Source organism: Tauraco erythrolophus, chromosome 11 (assembly GCF_009769465.1).
Source record: "Tauraco erythrolophus isolate bTauEry1 chromosome 11, bTauEry1.pri, whole genome shotgun sequence".
Taxonomy (NCBI): Eukaryota; Metazoa; Chordata; class Aves; order Musophagiformes; family Musophagidae; genus Tauraco; species Tauraco erythrolophus.
In genome coordinates this window covers 3,738,798-3,758,403 of record NC_141475.1, presented here as the reverse complement: position 1 = coordinate 3,758,403, position 19,606 = coordinate 3,738,798, and the positions used below count along the sequence as shown (strand labels likewise).

Below are 19,606 nucleotides of genomic sequence, written 5' to 3'. Positions count from 1 at the left end.
AATCTTTTTCATATTCATGTGAACAATAACCTGATGTTTGCTTATATATAGAAAGAACATCTTGTACCTCTACAGCTAAGGTCTTTTCTACACAAGGGGAATTTGGCATGTCGAAATGACTATTTGGATTCTGCAGTGCTTGCACAACGAGCCCTCTCCACGGGCACTTGCAGGAATGCACTGGTGACTGCAGCACCTCTTAGGTGGCAGATGTGAGACACTTCCAGTTGCTGCAGCTGTGCACAGAAAATAGGGAAGCAAATCATCGACTCCTTCAGCAAATACTTCAGCCTCAACAAAACGAGCACCATGCAGATGCAGCTGACCTAGGTTACAGCACCAAACTGTCAATTGTTACTGCAGATCAAGAGAAGCTTTTGCCATCACCTAAACTTTCCTAACGCACGGTCCACCTGCTGCATCTCTGATTTACGTTGTCATCAAGCGATACAACGAAGGAGAGTGGGGATGGGGTCTCTTTAGCAAATGTCCTAGAGGAGAGGGTGTGGATTTCTCTCGGGCAGAGATTAGGGAAATAAAAAAATAAGTATTTGTATATTGTGCATTTCCAACCAATCTGTCGCCATTTTAGGCCATTGGTTAGGAGATCTCTGGGAATTGCCCTGGGTCAGTTAGCTAGTCCTGACACCCACGGTTTAATCATACACAAATATCTGAGCCTTCAAAATGTTATAAAAATTACGAGCTTTGTCTGGGGGAGAATCAATTCATTTTTGGACGATATATCCCTTCAATCACATGGATTAATTTAATTGTACTATCACAAGAACAACAGAGAAACATGGTAAAAATTTTAGAAAAACTTTCATTTTAAAAAGAAATGGGAGGATAGTGACTAAATGATTAGTTTTAAACTGTATACAAAAGAGTGCTTGGCCTCAGCAGACTAGAGGCCTAAGCAACATCATTTCTAATATCAAAATTATCCCCTTGCTACTTTGGAGTGACTAACTCATCCTCATTTGTTGTTTCCCTTCTATTTGCCCTCCTCTTTGAGCTGTTTTCTGTAGACTCTGCCCTTACCAGGAAAGAAACACGTAGCCCACTACGACATTTTTGGAAAAGCTGTAGCGGTGCCCTATGATAGTTTTACAGTTGAGAGAACAAGTAAGTTTGCGTTAGGTATATCAGGGGCAGGCAGGAAACAGGGTTTTAAAAAGTTACTGGGTTCCACAACATTACATACTAGCTGGGAACTTAAAAGCATTTTTGACAGCTGGGTCTCCATGGAAATAAGTACACTAAGACTGTAGCAATTTTAAGTACTTAAATAAAGGACGCTGGGAGGTTACAGACAGGTACTACATCTGGGGGAAATCAGTAAATTTTTGGACAATTCATACCCTTTACTTCATGTCTTCTACTCATACTGCCTGTACCAGCTTAACTGGACAAGAACAGAGATTGCAGAAAAACATGCCTGGTTTGGCAAGAGAGTCATAGGCCCAGGGACATGAGAGAAAGAAGCAGCTTGTGTTCAGTCCTGGTCTCATCTGGTTCAGGACATGGGCAGTAAAACCAGTAGATATCATCTTAGAGGCTTTATGATAGAAAATAAAAACAGCAACAACAAAAAACAACAAAAACCGAACATAAGCACAAGACTTATTTGTTAAATTCAGTTTTCTAATATTCACATCTGGCAAGCTCCCACAGTTGGTGTTATCAACTCTACCATCTCAAGGTACATCTCGTCCCACCACAAAGACAAGTATGGTACAGTGTCCCACTACTTTTTTTGCACCAGCCCATCTCTACCACTCTATGTCTAAACTGCTCACCTGAGAACACACTCTTCTGCAGTGGCCTCAGAAAGCTATTTACAGAGACTTCTTTTGAATGTTTTCCTCTTGCAAAAAGTGTGGTGGCATTTGCCATCATTCCTATAGAGAATAATTCAGACTCTCTTTGGAGCTACAAGTAATAATTCTTACCCAGCTTGAGAGGGTAATGCATTTTTAGCATGGGAATAGTAATGCAATTTTTTCTGCTGGAAACTTGCTTCTCTTCTCCCTCAGCAATATGCCTTTCTAAAGAACAGGCCAAATCAAGTACCTGGGTGTTATATTATGCCTTAGTAAGTCCACTGTTCTCAAGCTCTGCTCATCTGCAAATCTGTGCCAAATTTAACCAGTATTCCCAATTAGGAGAATATTTTTGCAAGAAACTATCGGTGCTTTATATCAAGCTTTTATTTTGCAAACTTAGGGGAATATACTTTTTTTTTCTACAGCTTAGGAAGTCAGTGGATAAACACAGAAAAATCTGAGCCTGTCTTGTTGTTGAGAAGTTAAAAACTTTTTGTAGAAATCCTGTCACATTTCCATCTCCGAACATACAAGAATACACCACAGAATTAGTAGGAACTGATCTAACTTTCCATGTTGGACAGAAAACTCACCTGCTCCAGAGAGGTTTTACTCTGTGGCCATATGAGTTCTTCTGCAATAGAAAAGTGAAACGCTCCCCAGAACCAGGGAAACACCACAGCTATTGAATGTAAGCTCATGGCCTGTCATGCTGACTTGTAGGTTAGAGTGCCAGGTGTTTCCGTAGTGATGTCTTGAAACCCCAACATTCATGGGAGAAAAACCTCTTTTTAAAAGATTTCTACCTGACAGATCATCCTCTTCCACCCATTCTCAGAAGCCTATGCTTGGCCTCTTCTGCTCCAGTAAAATTAGTGTACATTTTCTATACTTGTACAATTAGTAACTGTACCTGCTAGCAGGTGCTAGAATTTTTAAACCAGCTGTATCCACGAAGGGTCTGTGCACACAGACAAATGCGTCCTCAGCCGTAATATCGCAGCGGCATTGTTGCATCTTCCCTGCACTCCTCGGTGCCTTTGGTGTTCCTTCTGGGCAGGGACTACTGTCACTGAGCGAGCTGGTGTAACACTCAACTAAAGCTGGATCATGTGGCAGGCAGTTCTGAATTTTCAGTAAAGAACAATCAGAACGGTGACTATTTTATTATTTTTAAGTAATCAACATGGAAACAATAGCAATGATTAAGTCACAAACAGGCATAGCCTACTTGTAACCATGGTATTAATACTTAACACGAATATAACAGAAATTACAAGTATGTTAACATTATTCATTCTCAGTCAACGAACAAAAGTGTACAGTAAGGTCAGCATTAATCTATCAAGAATGCTACAAAACCAGCCGGCCAGTGTCCTTCAAAAGCAGAGGGCTTGCTGTAAGACAGGCTGGAATGACTGCTGTCCATCCCTTCAGGGGACTCCTAGGCCACCTATGGACCCTGCCTGTTCTCGCATTTCTGCACGTAGTTCTGTCATTTCCCTTTGTTAGGGGAACAAAAGCACTACCTGCTAGAAAAGAAAAGAGCTACGGTGCCAAGGGCCAGCCTTCACACTCTGCCTGAATAATGCATGTGTGCAGCCTGGGAGCTCACACTGGAGGCAAAGGTGGCTCCCTTGACAGTGTGTGACATTCATCAGTGTCTGCTGTTCAAACTCTTTTCCCACCCTCCCCTAGCTCCTTGCTCCATGGATAGGACATGCTTTTGGAGCTGTACCGCTTTCAAAATGCTTTCTTTTACATATCCCTCTTTAATAGGAATTCTGTAACACAAAATAAAAACTTTGCTTTTGTAGAAAGGAGGTTCTTTAAATACATCCCTTCCATCTCCTAGTCCTTATACCGTACCTTCCTCTTTTTCAAAACATTTACTAATGCATGTACTCAACCACCTGCCTCTTAACAGAAGTACCAAAGTGACACTACAAAAGACTAACTTGAATTTGGTATTGTGGTCCTGGCTCCTCTTGGTCTAAGCCACATAGGATAAACTCAGCTAGAACACTTTCATAATCATAGAGAGGGATACACCCTCAAAAATAAAACTCCCCAGTCTTTTTAGAACCAGACCAGAGGACATCAGTGTGAACGAAGCAGTCATCTCCATCTTTCTTTTCATCAGGATTCCTCCTAGGGTGCCATCTGCCATGTTGTTTTCACTGTAGAGACAAGAGAAGACATCAGCTTGTCTGTTGTCAATTCTAAAAGTTTTGATGGAGAAGGAAAAAAAAAAATCCTACAGCTTGCTTAAGTGGGCTGTCTTTTTTTCCCACACCCATTTACTAAGACCTGCCCTACTCCTTCTCATCCAGCTCATGGCGTTCTGATAAAAAAAAAACCCAACAACACACAAGAAAAAAAAAACACCAGCCCAGAAAAGTAGATGTGTGATTATGTCTGTAGAGGGTTCAGTAATGTTTTTGGACACCACTGTTCTAAGCGTTTCCCATAGATAACTACTTTTAATCATTTTTGGATTAATTACAGCAAAGCAAATCTGTTACCCAATACTGTAGATTTGTGCTGTCAGGCCAAGTTTGCACATTCTCAGAAGCAATGCAGCATGCCCCAAACAAGCAATAACAAAGTAGCTGACTATTTGCATGCCTCTTCGGGCTGTCAAGCTTAAACAGTCCAGAAGAAGGTAAAACTTCACGCAAAACTAAGGCCATGGTTTCACAACATGACATCTTCTGCAGCAATATTGCTTGAAGATACTCCCTTGCATCTCCTGCTCTGCAAGCCCCGTAGGTTCATGGGACAGTGCTCTGAGCTGGCTTAGGAAACACAGAGCGAGGGCACAGGGATTAAGCCAGTACTATTCTAGTAGTATCCTGCTGTGACACTGCAGTCGAATAAAACTTCCACCCTGCCTTATTCCCACAAGTGACACACCGGTGTAGTTGTCCTGCCGACTGGTCCCTCTTCTGTCCGATGCTTCCCAGAGTGCGGCAGCTCTGAACTGTCCCGGTAGTCTCGGCCCTTGGAGTTCTGCATGTCCAGCACTGCCCGGCTCTTCGAGGGAAGGGGCGGCTTGTTGTGCTGTCCCTGGATGCTTGGGCTGACTTCAGACCTCGATGGCTTGACTAGTTTTTTGAGTGGTGCTGAGTTTTCTGATGAAGTAGTCGTCTTCGGTTTGCTTTGAGTCTTTTCCCCCGTGTTCTTTTCTTCAGATTGGCTGGAGCAGGTATAGGACCGAAATCGCTGTGTGGGGACCAGGAAAGGTGGTGACTGTTGTTTGCCAGAGGTCTTACTGCTCTCAGGCTCCTGTGACTTTGTGAGATGAAAGCTCTGATCAGGCAGTGGCAGCTGCTCTTTTCGCAAGACCTTGGGGTAGTCCTGCTCCTTCTTTGATGCCACCTTGCTCTTGGAGCTCATAGAGCCATACAGTGGGTTCTCAAACATCTCTGGCTTTTGCTGTCCCTCCTCCTGAAGCAAAGGCTCTGCTGTGGTTTTTCCCAGTCCAGATGACCTACAGTCATCAAAGTGGTATAAAAGAGACTTGTAAAGAGCAGGCAAGAGACACTGATTTAAAGAGAAAATGAATAGGAAATAAGCATGATAAAATTAAACTGACTGTGCAAAGGGGTAACAGGATAACAATTAAACTCAGGGGGAGAGAACAGAATTGTGTGTTGTTTTTACTTTGTTTAATCATTATTAACATGACAGCTGAGAGCAGATATGCATGGTACTGTATAAACTCCCTGCTGGACTTGTCAGAGTGATACTTGGCTTCTCTTTAAACAGAGATAAGCTACTGAGCCAAACCATGCCAAGTGCTTTGATGCCTTTGCGACATGCACAAATCTGAATTTAAATATTAATAAGAATCCTCAGATCTGGCAGAGAGGATTGAAATGGCTGTCTGGACAGTTAATCTAAGAGCTCACATCACACCATAGCATTTTACAACTCGGTCAATCTCCTCTTGCTACCAAGGCCACATAGTATTCCTAGGGAAGGAATGAAACTCCTTAATGTGCCCAAATGCACAATATATCTGTAGGGTGAGACAATCATTGTGCGTTCACAGCTGAGCCCTCTGAATTGAGGCTCAGGCTGGAATGACAGCACAGCTGTACAAGGGAGGGTTCGTGGGTTTTGTGTGACTTGACCTGATTTGACAAGGCTGTAATCTGGAGAACTGCCACGATACTTAAAAGCTTTTATCAGCTGCAATATCGCTGAACAGAGTGGAGTAGGGGTGAGTGGCATATGTTCTTTAGGTTTCTTCAAATGACTTGTGTTCCTTGCTTCAAGTTGTTTTCTGGAAGTCAGTACATGCAGGAGCAAAGAGCTGAGAGCATGATGAAGCGTTGTCGAATACGTAACAGATTGAGGTAGTGTTTGCAGCTCTGGCTTCCGCAAGTTCTGGCTTTTAGAGTGCCACATACATTGACCAGAGAACTCTAGCCCAGACTCAGAAAGCAGCTGTCACCATGAAAAAGAGGTCTGCAATGAGGACACTGATTGTGTCCATGCACTAAGGTGGAGTAGCCTCATCACTTTAATAAGCTGGGTAGGGACGGAATATTATCAATTGCTGAATGGAAATTCTGCATCAAGACTTGTGATAGATGCAGGACGTGGATGCTAATTTCTATAGCAAGCTCGACATTTGTATAGCAGGATAAGTAGCAAATCAGTTAAAGTACTTCATATATGATGTGAAGGAGCTGTCCTTCCCATCTGGTGGAAAGATCTATGCCACACACGCTCCCCTTTTCTTCTTTGTTACTGCAGTCAACTCTGTAGTCTTCTCCTCTTCTCCTGGTACAGAATTTAACTTACACATATATTTTTGGCTTTCCTTTCACAAAAGTCTGGGGAACTATTACACTAGTTTTCTTTGAGTATGTGCTGTCTGCACTTGAGACCTTCACTTATCTTTTTCTAAATCTAGAGATAAAAGACTGAAAGAATATGCTGCACCTTGAACTCTCCGTACAGAAAATGAAAGAGTGGCTGTGCAGAATGACAGGAGAGAAGCGACCAGCCCCAGTGCAAAACTCAAAGACTCACAGGTACTCTTGGCTCTGGCTAGAAATGCTTCTGTTTGCTGTAGGCTGGAGGGATGGTTTTGGAGATAGAGGTGACAAGGAGGGTGACGTGGAGGATGACTGACTCTGTCCTATTACAGAGGTAGTCTCTTTGGGCTGCTGCTCGTAGCTCCAGTAAGAAGGTGGCTGGTCTGGTGATGGTATCTGCTTAAGCTGGCTGGTTGCAGAGGGTTGCTGAGAGAAAGCAGCCATCCCCAGGTAGTTGGGGTTGCTGATGTCTGTGGGAGTGGAGCTGCTGGAAAGAAGAAATATTGCTAAGAAGATACATGCACAAATACATTTATTTTTTTGTCTCCCTGCCAGCTACAAAGGAGTTAGTGCCCACTGACTGCTTAGATTCAATACCACCTACTTTTTTTTTTTTGTCACTGTTGCTTCAGAATAAGTGGGCGTCCTGTTAGCATCTCTCTCCCCTGGGTCACTGGAGAGGAAGCGGCTGGGTCAAGGCCACCTCCCCAAGCCCCAAATAGTTCCCCTGGCTGTGGCATACGCTTCCATTTCCAGGCTGCAGAGAGCACTGGGCTTCTGCAGCCACATCTGGAGACTTTTACAGGTTTCTGGGCCCAGCTGTTCAGCTGGCAGCTGCAGCAGGACAGCTCCAAGCAAGAGGCAAATAGCAGCACTGGGAAGCATTGCGCAGCATAGGAATATGCTGCTGGAGCAACAGGAGAGACATTTGGCCTTTTGAGGTGTACCCATATAGACTAGCAGGCCAGAAGGCAGGAAGCTGCCTGCAAAGAAATGCACCTGTGAAACTGGAGTGAAAGGACAGCCTTCCTCAGAAGTGTCTTATGACTCTTGGAAAGGAAAAGGCAGGCAGTTTGAGCGTAGCTTCCCACCCTAAGCTGGCAGAGGTAAAGGGCAAGATTACCGTAACATATCCTCCTTTCCCGGGTTGTCTGGAGTAGAGGAAGCACTCCCCCAATAGCGAGCAATGGCTGCTGCCTCTCTGGCCATCAGATGAGTAGATTTTGACTTTCTGTTGGAAATAAAAGGGCCCCTTTTAAAGTGGGGTGCAGGGACCCATTCTGACTAATGCTTTCTCAGCTTTTGCAGCTTTGAGCACAAAAGCATTGACCAGCCCTGACCAGAGAGCCACAAAGGCAGCTTCCCAGTGCCTCACCATGCCTATCAGTACCACTCCCACAGCAAGCTCAGCTTTGCATTTACTGAGCCAACTACTTTTCTGTAACTGACTTACCCACTTGCCCTTTACCTGCTAGTCTGATCCCAGTCTTTGCTAGGCTCTAAGTTGCTGATGTTCTTTGGTTTCTGCCCAGCAATTTCATCACGTTCAATCTTGACAAAATCTGAAGGAAATAAAAGGCATAAAACAGTGTTTTGGCAGCTTCAGCGCCTGATTCCCTGTTTTCTGTGTTACTGCTTGTATTAAGGCATCTCCTTCTGTGTATCAGAATCACAGTAAGACAGTTTTAAACCGTTGTTGCTATTATGTTTTCAACTGCCCACTAATACATATCATGTTTTGCTGACATAGGAAAAAGCGTGTATCTTGAAATACAAACATCATGACCCCCCAAACAGTCACACACAGGTCATTTTACCACTGACAATAATAGTGAATGTCATGAGGCTGCTTTTGTACTCTGAAAGAGAACAACAGGTAGCAAGGTGAAAATAAGCAAAGTTCGTGATATTTTAGCTGAGAAACTGCTCCTTGAGAGCCTCACGTGCTCTCTGCAGATGTTCTCCAAGGTGACTGGAGCAGGGAGAGCTTTGGCACCTTGTCATATAGCTGCTGCAAGTGGAAATAAGGCATCACCATTCAACAAAATCAGTATCAGCGACAGACAGGGGGCCCTCTGCGTCTGCCGAATTTACTTGAATGATGAAAAAGAAAATCCCAAATGGAATTGCTGTGCCTTTCTGAAAGAGTACAGGTATACTCCTGAGAACTAACGATACTCGCATCTCCTTGCAGTCAGCATCGAAAGCTCTTGCCTCTCTGGGACTAAAAGCACTGCAAGGATAAGTTTCAATTCCTTGACAGTTATCAGAAATCTTAGAGATGGATATTCTCTAGAGCAAGCATTGCAGAGATGATCTCGTTCCTTACCATACAGTTTCTCTCTTTGTTTTCCTTGTGATGTTTGTAACTTGATTTCACCTTGGAAGACCCCTGTTTTCTCACCATGGTGTGTCAGCACAGTATGGATAGGAACTAAGGATTCTGTTGCTTCTATTCGCAGGGCAATGCAGCCTTCCCCTAAAGGACGACAAGGAGGTGATGAGCTTGAGACTGAGAAGAAAAGCACTGAAATCTCCTACTCCTGTCAGTCATCTACTACCACTGTGCTGACAGGGCTGAGATTACTGGAGAGAATCTGCTTTGGATCACAGTAAGGAGTGTAATAGCTCTTGAGAAATCAGAGGCATTCGTTTCACTTCTTCATGTATGTGTGAAGGATTTGGGCATTGGAGACACCTGCAGGTGACTACAGGGTTCTGGGCTTCCATTACTGGTCAGGAAAACATGAGCCTGTGACTGCCATTTCAATTAACGGGACTTCAGCAAAGAGCCTTCTGTGGACAAGGATTGCAATCTCTGCCTGCTTAGAATCTGGAAGCAAGCAGCACTGACAATGACTTTTCTGTAGCCAGGGGAAACGCATCAAGTAAGTGCAAGTGAAACAGGATTTGTATGTCCTGAATAAACCCATTTAAACAGATTGACTCCTGATTTAATTTCTGTAAAGTACTTTCTTTTCAAGTGACTGCTCTTTTAGGGCTGGTAAAGCTCACACAGATTGATGCTTCCAGTTCATATTCCTCTAATCATCATTACCTCACAAAATATTGCCCACAATGTATTTTTGTATGTATGGAGTTCTAAATCAGAAGTCAGACCATCATAAGATGTTCAGACTATAAGAGTTACTTCTGTTCTCTCCCACTCTTTCAGTGGTTTGGAAAAATCTAAGCAGCTTTTGACTCATCCAGAACTTTAGAGCTAAGCACTTACCATAAGATTCATCACTGTCTGATGACTTAATGCTGATCAGAATGTGTTGATCCAGTAAGTATTCTGGGTCTGAAATAATTGGAGTCAGCTGCAAAGACAAGATAATGTGGGTCAGTACAATAGATGGTCTACATGAACACAGTTTTCCCCGTGTCTCAGTCCCAAATGAGCAAAACTCAGTTAGACAGGCCCATGAAGGTATCATGTCACCCCCAGGATCAGCCTCTTCATTGATATTTGGAGACCTGTGGTGGAAGGCTACACACTTTTAGAGTCCCCTGACTCTTGCTCCCAGCACAACGGACAGAAGGCTACAAATCAAACACTCTCATTAGGCTGAGCTGCAGTTTTTTTCTACAGTGCGGACTGAAAATTGCTCTAGAAGGAAGTGATGTGGACTCTGATTATGGCCTGTTCCAAAAAATCTGTTTGGCTGTTGTTACAATTGCTTATTGTAGAGTCTTTCCCCAGTCTCTCAATGTAAGGCACTCTTTTCAAAGTCAGCAGTTCTTCTTTTGGGCTATTCAGAAGGGTACTAACATGCATATTTGCTCCAAATCCAAGAGCTCTGATAGTTCTTCCAGCTCCCACCATGCCAGGAAATGAAGAACAGCTCTGACCTCAAGGACGGGACTTGTCTTTGACACTGACAAGCAGAACACTATTTCTGGCTGTCGATGGTCTTTTTATAACAGGTGAAAAATACTTAGTCAACTTTTCTCAAAAATACCAAGGAAAAAAACTTTGTCTCACTGGGCAAAGAAACTCCAGCACAGCTGTTTTGTCTTCCATCTAAAACTAAAAAAAAATAGGCCCGCTTAACAGACTTGTCAGCATAGTTCACTAAAAAGGTGAGAAAAAAGTCCCGCTCCTGACTGACATAATCAGGTCAGCAAAATTCCTGATACAGATGAAAGTATACTGGCAAGAAAGTCCTTTCCGGCTTGTAACATACTCTGTTTAGCTTAAGCCCATCCTGCATTCTTACAGCCCCTTTCTAGTGTAAACAAGACGACAACAATGCTCCTGAAAGCAAGGTTTGTACAAGCAAAAGACATAATGTTGCTTATGGGATGCGAGTGGAAGGCTTCTCTTCTATATGGATATGGCAACATAGTCCCAGTTTACCTTTGGAAGTGCATCAATGAACTTTACCACAAGCTCCCCTTCATTCCCATCCTCATTTTCTCCTTCCTGGCTCTTTACGAAACCTGCAAAGCGATGAGAAAGGAGTTCACCAGAAGAGAGACAGCAAAGATAACTTGGCTACAAAGCCTTTTCAGATGCTACATCTTTAAAAGACCTACAATTATCTTCCCACTTGGACACAAGTTTTAAAAGTATTAAGAAGCTTAATGTCTGAGCTTTTGGTGAATGTTTACACAGTTAATGTACAAGTGATTTTACTGGAGCGCTGTTAAATGGTTTTATTTTACAGTTAAACTTGGCACTGAAAAGCTCAGCGCATACATGGACTGGAGGATAAGAACATGACAGCTCTTCCTACGCCACTCAAGATAGCACACTTTTGAAATTCTAATTTAAGATTTGTAATACACTGTTTCCATAGAAATTTATGCAAATTTTGATACAGCCAAAAAATAATCTTTTATGGAACTGTCTTTGACACAGCGCTCTGACACGTGATAATGGGATGAAGCATACACCGAAGGCACGCTGTCCCACTTACAGGAGCAGTCCTGTGGTGGGGAATCGCTTAAAAAAAGCAACCACAGCAAGGCCATGTGGGCTCGCTGTTACACAAACAGCTGAGACTCAGCCCTGCAGCACAGGGACAGGAGAAAAATCTGCACCGCTGGTGGGTACACAGTCCCGCTTACAGAGTCAAATCACTCTCTCTCCTTTCACTTTGAGTCGATTCTCTCACTTATTCTTTTCAAACCAGGGTAATTAAATTATTTTTATTAGCATAATGCGGATGCTTTATTTTGAAAGCACCTGATCATCTGTAGCAGGCAGGATTAGAAATTTCATCAATCAAGCGTTTGCTAAGTAGAGATTTTTCTGGGTGATAAGCAAGAACAACACAGGTTTCTCTTCAAGAAAGAGATGATCAGATTGCCAAAAAGGATGGAAGAAATGGTGGAAGGCTACATGTCTAAGCATGGATTACAGCTAAATGGCTGTGGGTTTTGGATTGCATTGCTGACAATATAGGATGACTTGTAAACTACAACTGATCTCTAGGACATCCCTTTCTTGCACGGTAACGAGTGACCTACACAGCTGTTTATTTAGATCAAAGCAAGAGGAAGGACAACTAATGCAAACAAGCAGGAAACTTTGACAGAAAGAATAAAGATGGGCAAAATCATACTTTCTAAGCAGCTAGAGTGAAACTCGATGTAGAACTTGGTCTGGGACTTGGTCTTCAGAGTAGCGTAGCAGTGCAGGAACTCTATCTCCCCTTGGGAATCTGTGTACTTGGAGTCTAGGAAAGAGGAGGGGAAAATAACAGCATTTTCAGTAGGAAATAAGGAGAAGGCATTTTTGAGTGGACTCTTTAAGAATCAGATTTTTCTTTCAACATATACAAAGCATTGCATTTTATATCCAAAGGTGAAGACAGCACACTTGCACCCAGCCTGACTAACCATTCTTTGAAACAAACTGTGAGGTGACTCCCACTTCGAACGTGGCAAAGACAGGACTGTGGTCACTTGTCATGACATCAGTGGTGCAGCCTGCCAACGAGAACGGGAGGATAGTCACTGCCCTGCTCCAGTGAGATCGCTGCAATAGAAATATTATTCGGTAATTTTCCGGAAAACATAGCTGTCGCTGTGGTAACTGTCTCTCATCAAAGGTGTTTCTACATAATCTCATGTTTGTATATAGGAATGTAATTCTTTTGTCAAAATACATAAAGATTTCGTTAACGGACACAACCTTGCCGTATCGTTTTGCAAGCGAGTGTCAGTGTTAGATTCCCCCAGTACAAAAAGCGTTTGTGGGATTCCTGCTTGCCTCTGCAACATGCACAGCTCATTAAAGCTCTAACACGGCAGGAAATCACACAAGAATACACTGGAGCTACTTCGGTGCTATGGAGCAACTCATGCCCAAAGATTAACAGCGAGTGAGCGAGGCTTGACTTGACCTAAGTGCACACGGAGTTCCAGCAAGCCACATCCATTGTACAGAACAGTGCATAAGGCAGATGCCAGACTTTCTAGAGGTGCTTATTCAACCACACATCTCATCATCATAGGCTCTGTGACCAGACCTGTCCATTTTATCCCCCAAGAGACTTTTACAGCGTTCTTTTCAATCCCATGCATAGGAAACCATCAACATTATACTTGGATGCTTGGTCCTATATAGTCGATAAAATTTCAGCAAGTACTATCTGAGTCTTTTTTTAAACAAGTCTTGTGGGTTTCCTCTCTTCCCTGCACTGCCCTTTTGTGACACTTCTCAGCAAGAAAGGGAACAGGCTCTTGGTACCACACAGTCCTTCTGGAATATGATTTGATAAAAGAGAGATGTTTGCAGCTCCAGCCTCTGCAAACCAGACTGCGCACACAGGGTCTGCCCTGCTGGTACCATCTAGTAAGGAGCTCCTGGTGGTAAGTGCACAGGAAAAGTGATTGTTGTTGCCAATAAATAACTGGCGTAAAGTGATCCTACAACATGGCCTAAAGCTGGACAGCTGCAGCTGTCTGAGTGGTATTCTGCATAAAAAAGAATAACAGAATTAATTCCCAACCTTGTAAGGTCACAGGCAGAGAGACTTGGCTCCAATCTGCCTGGTTTAACATCAGGTCCCTCCATGCTGAGTGCCTGGCAGTGCAGGGAGATCCTACAGACTCTGCTCTGAATCATTTCCGTTTCAGACTGATTGCTTTGCTATCTACAATCTGTTATCTACCCACCATAGGACTGACACACAACGTGCACCATGGGGTATGATTTCCAGAGCACTCGATCACACCAGGATGGCAAATTGTACTTCATCTGCAAACCAAAGGAGAAGTGATGTCAAGAAAGGAAAGGACCACTTCACAAAACCACAGGAAATTCACTTGCCCAAGCACCACACATTTCTGACAAATCTTTTTGTTTGGATTGGCTCCTTTCAAAACACTACAAGGGCAGAAAATGGAGAGATTGGTTTAGGTCACTTTCTTCTGTAGGAGTTACTTTCCCTGCTCTGCTATATACTTCTGAAGGGAAAGCAGTTTCCACCTACCCCTGTAGCTTTTTGCTTGGTGTAAGCATACTTCTCCCGGGTACCTCTTTCAAAACGGTAAGTTGGAGCAAAAGTAATCTCTTCTTCCTCTAAAACAGAGAGATAGCTCTGTTACAGTTTGGTCCATTGAGAACCCTCATCTGGGCAAGACAGCTGCTGCTTTGTACACCCTGCCCCGCACCGAGTCTGGCAGAGAAAGGTGCTGGAAATGGGAGAGGAATCTGCCAACAAACTCAGAATCTTACCGAACTGCAGAAACACCTTTTGGTCCTTTCTCTCTATGAGAAGCTGGTCGAAAGCCAGCAGCTCCGGATACTGCTGCTGCCTGATCTTCTGGATAATATTCTCTGCTTCCTGCCAACAGGGAAACAGCAGAGCTGCAGATGATGCAAAACCTTCTTGTAAATACTCCCTTCACCGGTGAGCCAGCAAGCGCTTCTGAACCGTTTCACAGAGCTGCACCCCTGTCACTTCCCCACTTTTCCCTTCACTGAAAGGCCCCAGCCTTTGCTGCGTGGACGAATATTTGTCTATTGAAACAGGCATCAACATGCCCATATGTCCCCTACACACGCACACACACAACCGGATGCACATCAACACCAGACTTGCTGTTGTCTCCCTCCTACTGAAACCTCTCCAGTATTTATTACGGGTTGCCTATTTCTGAAGGCCTGTTCTGAGCCATTAAAAGCTAATTGAATAGAGCGGAAAGGCAATCTCTGGATCAAGCTGTTCAGGGACAGATGCTCGCTCACAGTGGGAAGGAGAGTTGGGAGGTTAGGGAAGCGACGCTGCCTGAAGCAGCAAAGTGTGTCAGAAAGCATTCCTGGCATGCCCTGGGCCCATTAATCCTTGGGGAGGGCAAAGGGGATTTCCTTACTCTCCCTCAGCTGGTGTCAAACTCTCGCCCTGGGGAATCCCTTCTGCCTCCCCTCTTTCTGCCATGTTGCCCTAGATTAGAAAAAGACAGCACTTCTACAGCAACACGGTATTTTGTCTCTCCAGGGATTCACACAGAGTCCCTAACCGTTGGGGGCTGTTCCACGCGGTAGTTCAAGTCTCCCAGCCAGAAAAGATGAGTAAAGCGATGAGTGATGTTAAACGGACTCAGCTTCTTATCTCCCAGTGTCAGGAAGCGCAGGATGTTCGTGTAGTTCTGGTTGCGTCTGTCAAGACAAGAAACATCTGCCTGACATACTAAATTGCCATGCAATTTCTGAATGCCTGGGCTGGCAAAGACTGCCACTTTCCCAGGCAGGAACCAATCTGGCTCAGAACTAGAGAAAAGCAGCTCAGAAGCTGAGAACATGCCACCCCTGCCTCGCACTGCACCTCAGCAGACAGCCCCAGGGAATGTGCTCCGTGTCTCCTGCTGAGCCAACCTACGTCGTGCAACTGGTAAGGCAGCACAGCTCTCATCCTGCAGCTTGTCCTGTGCGTGGCCTGGGGAGCTGGGGGGCAGGAGGACAGCCACTTACACCAGCTCCGGGCTGCTCTACCTTGGGTGTCAGACCGTTTCCACCTCAACTGGAAGGCTGTCCTCAAGCCACTTTTGTTGCCTCTCAGGGCTGTGCTTTTCTGAGCTGCATGTCCTAGAAACCCAGCATTGGATTGTTGCCTTCAGATTTCAGCAGCAAACACATCACTAGATTTTGGCAGCAATTCCAGGCCCTGGGGAACCCTTCCACAGAAGTTAACTTCATCAGTGGCAAAGACTGTGCAGAAATCCTACACCATTTGTTTTCTGGGTCCTGGACTGGGAAAGATGGAAAAGCCAACCTCTTCAAATCCTCTTTGCTTTCAAAACCACCCCTTCCAACTTCTCCATCTCCTCCCAGGGTTTGTGTGGTGGGGTTTTGGTAGCGGGAGAGGGGCTACAGGGGCAGCTCCTGTGAGAAGCTGCTAGAAGCTTTCCCGGCTCCAAGCTGGACTTAACTCTGGCCAAGGCTGAGCCAATCAGTGATGGTGGCAGCGCCTCTGTGGTAACATATTTAAGAAGTGAAAAAGAAAAAAAAATCGAGACTTGGTAGAGCTCTGAAGCTCCCTGCTCCCAGGGCACACGCTGGGAAGAGCTCATCTTGCTGGGGCAGCCAGGGATCGTCAGGCCGTGATGGCTGCAGCAGAGAGAAGAGCGGGATGTGAGAGAAACAACTACACAGATGTCAAGGTCAGTGAAGGAGGGGGAGGAGGTGTGCCGGAGCAGAGATTCGCCTGCAGCCCGTGGTGAAATGGCAGGCTGTCCCCTACAGCCCATGGAGATTAAATGGTGGGGCAGAGATCCATCTGCAGCCATGGAGGACCCCACGCCGGAGCAGGTGGCTGCACTTGAAGGAGGCCATGACTGTGTGGGAAGCCCACACCGGAGCAGTGTGTGCCTGAACGACTGCACCCCGTGGGAGGGACCCACACTGGAGCAGCTCGTGAAGAACTGCAGCCCATGGGAAGGACTCACACTGGAAAGGTTCATGGAGGACTGTCTCCCTGAGAGGGACCTGATGCTGGAGCAGGGGAAGAGGATGAGGAGTCCTCCCTCTGAGGAGGAAGCAGTGGCAGAAACAACTTGTGACAAACTGACCACAACTCCCATTCCCTGTCCCCCTGTGCTGCTGGGAGAATGAGGTAGAGAAAATCAGGAGCAAAGCTGAGTCCAGGAAGAAGGGAGGAGTGGGGGGAAGGTGTATTTTTAAGATTTGGCTTTTTTACTCATCATCCTACTCTGATTTGATTGGTAACAAATTAAATTGTTTTTTTCCCCAAGTCCAGTCAGTTTTGCCTGTGACCATAACTGGTGAGTGATCCCTCCCTGTTCTCGTCTCAACCCACGAGCCTTTCGTTATATTTTCTTCTCCCCGTCTCACTGGGGGGGAAGAGTGAGTGAGTGGCCACGTGGTGCTTAGATGATGGCTATACCTAAACCACACCACCAGCGTGGGCACAGGTCTCCCACCGACATCAGGATCTTTGCTTTTCAGTCCTGTGCTGCACAGAACCCACCTAGACCGTGGAAACTCATTTCACAGCTGGGAATAGAAAATTAGCCACCGTGGAGGTATTTCTGTGCTACACACCTCCCGCTTGGCATTCCCGATGGCATACTCTGCTTAGCAGGATCTTTCTCAGCTGTGCCCCAGGGCACACCGCAGCTCCCGTGGTAGCAGCACTGCCTACAGTGTAGGAGGCAGACAGTCCCCTTTAGCACGTTATTCTGGGATGGGAAAAGCCTTCCCACATCTCTCCAAAGCACTGTAGACCAAGGAACTGTTTTCCTCCTGTACTGGGCTTGCATGACAGGTCACACAATTGTTGTGCAAGACCTTTACTCTTGGCTCTGATATCATTTTGCTGTCCATTTCACCTGCACCCATGTGGTATGGCCATATAGCAGAAGTCACTCATTTAAATGGTGACACAGTGGGCAGGGTCTTTAGCACAGGTTGCCCTCCCAGGAGACATTTAACAAATTTTTATGGTCAGGAAAACATGCTTGTGACTGTCTGACGGGCCCTTCTTCCAAGCACAGCCCAGAGAATTTCACCCTGGGTCAATATCCATTTTTGAGAGGGGAGGATGTATCTTACCTTTGTTTCTTTTCGCTTCCTGAAGTCAAATGGCTGTTAACAAACCCAAAGGAGGTTCCATTAAACATGAATGACACTCCCACAGCTCCTTTATTACCTGGAAAAAGATAAGCCAAAAATGTTAAGAAATCAATCCACCTCCAGGCTGACTCTAGCAAAGATAATAAAGCACCCAGCACATCTTAAGTGAAGTGAAGGATGGAGAAGAGAAATAAGTTGACTTAATCAGCACAGGATGAATTTGTGCACACAGCACAGATTGTGGTAACAAATTTTCTAAGGCTGCTAAAAAAATTATTTGCAGGGAAAGAAGTGCAATTTCCTTGTGAAACCGAAGAAAGAGCAATCCAATAGCCAGCCAAAGGTGTTTGTTGGGAATATAAATATATATATACGCTCTAAGTATAGACACAAATAGATTTCCTCTCTTACAGGGTAAGATATAAGCAGTGCTAGCGGGATACAACTTTAGTAACACTAGTGTCACACAAATGTAGTCAAAGGAGCCTTGTGGAGAAAGAGCTGCTCCATTTCAAGGAGAGTATTGGCACAGACTGAACAGACCTCAGTCCTCTGGACAAGACTGGGACGGTTCCTCACCCAGTGTGTTTGCGATGCCTGTCTTCACGTTGTCTGTGCAGATGTGGCTGATCCGGTTCTCGTGCTCTGGCTTGGCCAGTACAACAATCCTGATGTTCCAGAGGGTATGGATTGCTATCTGCAGGGGTGGGAAGGTTAGAGGTTGTATTTCTTCACATACTTGCGGAGCTGCGCTGTAGCTGCAGCCTTCCTGACTCCTTCTGTAGTACTTCTCCTACACAAATTTTCTTCCTGTGTTCAGGCTATGCTTTCAGTCATTTTAATCAAAGGTGGGAGGAAGGACCTAGCTATTTTCTAGTGCTATTTTCTAGTTAATCACTGGATTCCCTTGCTTGCACAAAATACAGTTTCCCAGTTACCACGAGAGTTTTAAGTCCTGCTCTCCTGTGGCCTTCCAGGTACACTTAGATTTGTTTCTTGACATCCCTGAAACTCAGAAATATCTAAACCTGGTCTTAATAAGGTTCAGCTTCTTTTATGATTGTGCCTGTGTGCTGTGACATCCTGTTTTGAAAGTGCAATAGCCTAGGGTGAGATGTAGGCTACCGCTGGCTCAGAAGGTTTGACAGTCCTCTCCTTTAGGAAGGTAAAAACATCACCACCACTTGACTCGGGTGCTCGGCATCTGCCCTTTGCTCCCAGGCTGGCAAGCTTCATGGCAAGGTCCCTGCTTTGGCAGTGGGGGGGGGTCACTGCCCAGAGCAACACGCCCATCTAACCAGCTCCAGGGGAGGATCTCATGGAGCCCGCAGACAGATTCAGTTCACGTTCCCTCATCCAAATGCAATGAAAATAAAGGGAGGGAAGGGGAGGAGGTGTAGGCAAAATGCCATTTATTCCTTTGTGTCTTTTATTTGCATAACACAAGCTCTCCTCTATGCCTGTGTTACACGCAATAGCTGGAATAACCCCTCACCACTTTGAAGCTGATACTGGTGATTTCCTGCAGGGATTGCCTCAGGGTCTCCAGCCATTCCTTCTCCCCTTGGGGATCCTCCTGGGTGCCAATCACATAGATGTCATGAGGAATGTAGTCAGCAGTGTCATCACGGGTCTTCCCCTGCCCCTTGGAGAGAAACCAGGAGGTGATCTTCTTTGGGGGAGGTGCAGCACCTTTTATTAACAAATCAAACACCAAAGTCAGAGTATGTTCTGTCAAACTTGGGATACAGACAACCCATGGGGACAGAAATAACAGGCTTCTCATGCACTCTGTCCCGTACCAGTTTCCTATAAGCCATGGCACACTATTCTAAGATGACAAAGATGTTAACACCACCTGACTCACTGATGAAGGAGTGACTCTGCTTTGACCA

General features: G+C 45.1%; 1 protein-coding gene across 2 annotated transcripts in view; it reads right to left on the bottom strand.

Annotated features, from left to right (window-relative positions):
- Nucleotides 1-3,027: 3,027 nt before the first annotated feature.
- INPP5D (inositol polyphosphate-5-phosphatase D) overlaps nt 3,028-19,606 on the bottom strand; it is a 61,857-nt gene continuing 45,278 nt past the window's right edge. The window contains exons 6-22 of one of the 2 annotated variants that reach the window (XM_086618138.1): nt 19,207-19,403; nt 18,291-18,408; nt 17,691-17,787; nt 15,140-15,278; nt 14,355-14,463; nt 14,110-14,198; nt 13,793-13,874; nt 12,512-12,601; nt 12,235-12,348; nt 11,025-11,107; nt 9,897-9,984; nt 8,991-9,140; nt 8,130-8,223; nt 7,785-7,892; nt 6,876-7,148; nt 4,746-5,322; nt 3,028-4,009 (exon numbers count right to left, since the gene is read on the bottom strand). In XM_086618138.1, the coding sequence (XP_086474264.1) occupies nt 4,007-4,009; nt 4,746-5,322; nt 6,876-7,148; nt 7,785-7,892; nt 8,130-8,223; nt 8,991-9,140; nt 9,897-9,984; nt 11,025-11,107; nt 12,235-12,348; nt 12,512-12,601; nt 13,793-13,874; nt 14,110-14,198; nt 14,355-14,463; nt 15,140-15,278; nt 17,691-17,787; nt 18,291-18,408; nt 19,207-19,403 (2,411 nt within the window). In that variant the 3' untranslated portion in view covers nt 3,028-4,006. Of the gene's footprint in view, nt 4,010-4,091; nt 5,323-6,875; nt 7,149-7,784; nt 7,893-8,129; nt 8,224-8,990; nt 9,141-9,896; nt 9,985-11,024; nt 11,108-12,234; nt 12,349-12,511; nt 12,602-13,792; nt 13,875-14,109; nt 14,199-14,354; nt 14,464-15,139; nt 15,279-17,690; nt 17,788-18,290; nt 18,409-19,206; nt 19,404-19,606 lie in introns of those variants that run through there. The other variant, XM_086618136.1, reaches the window with a different exon arrangement.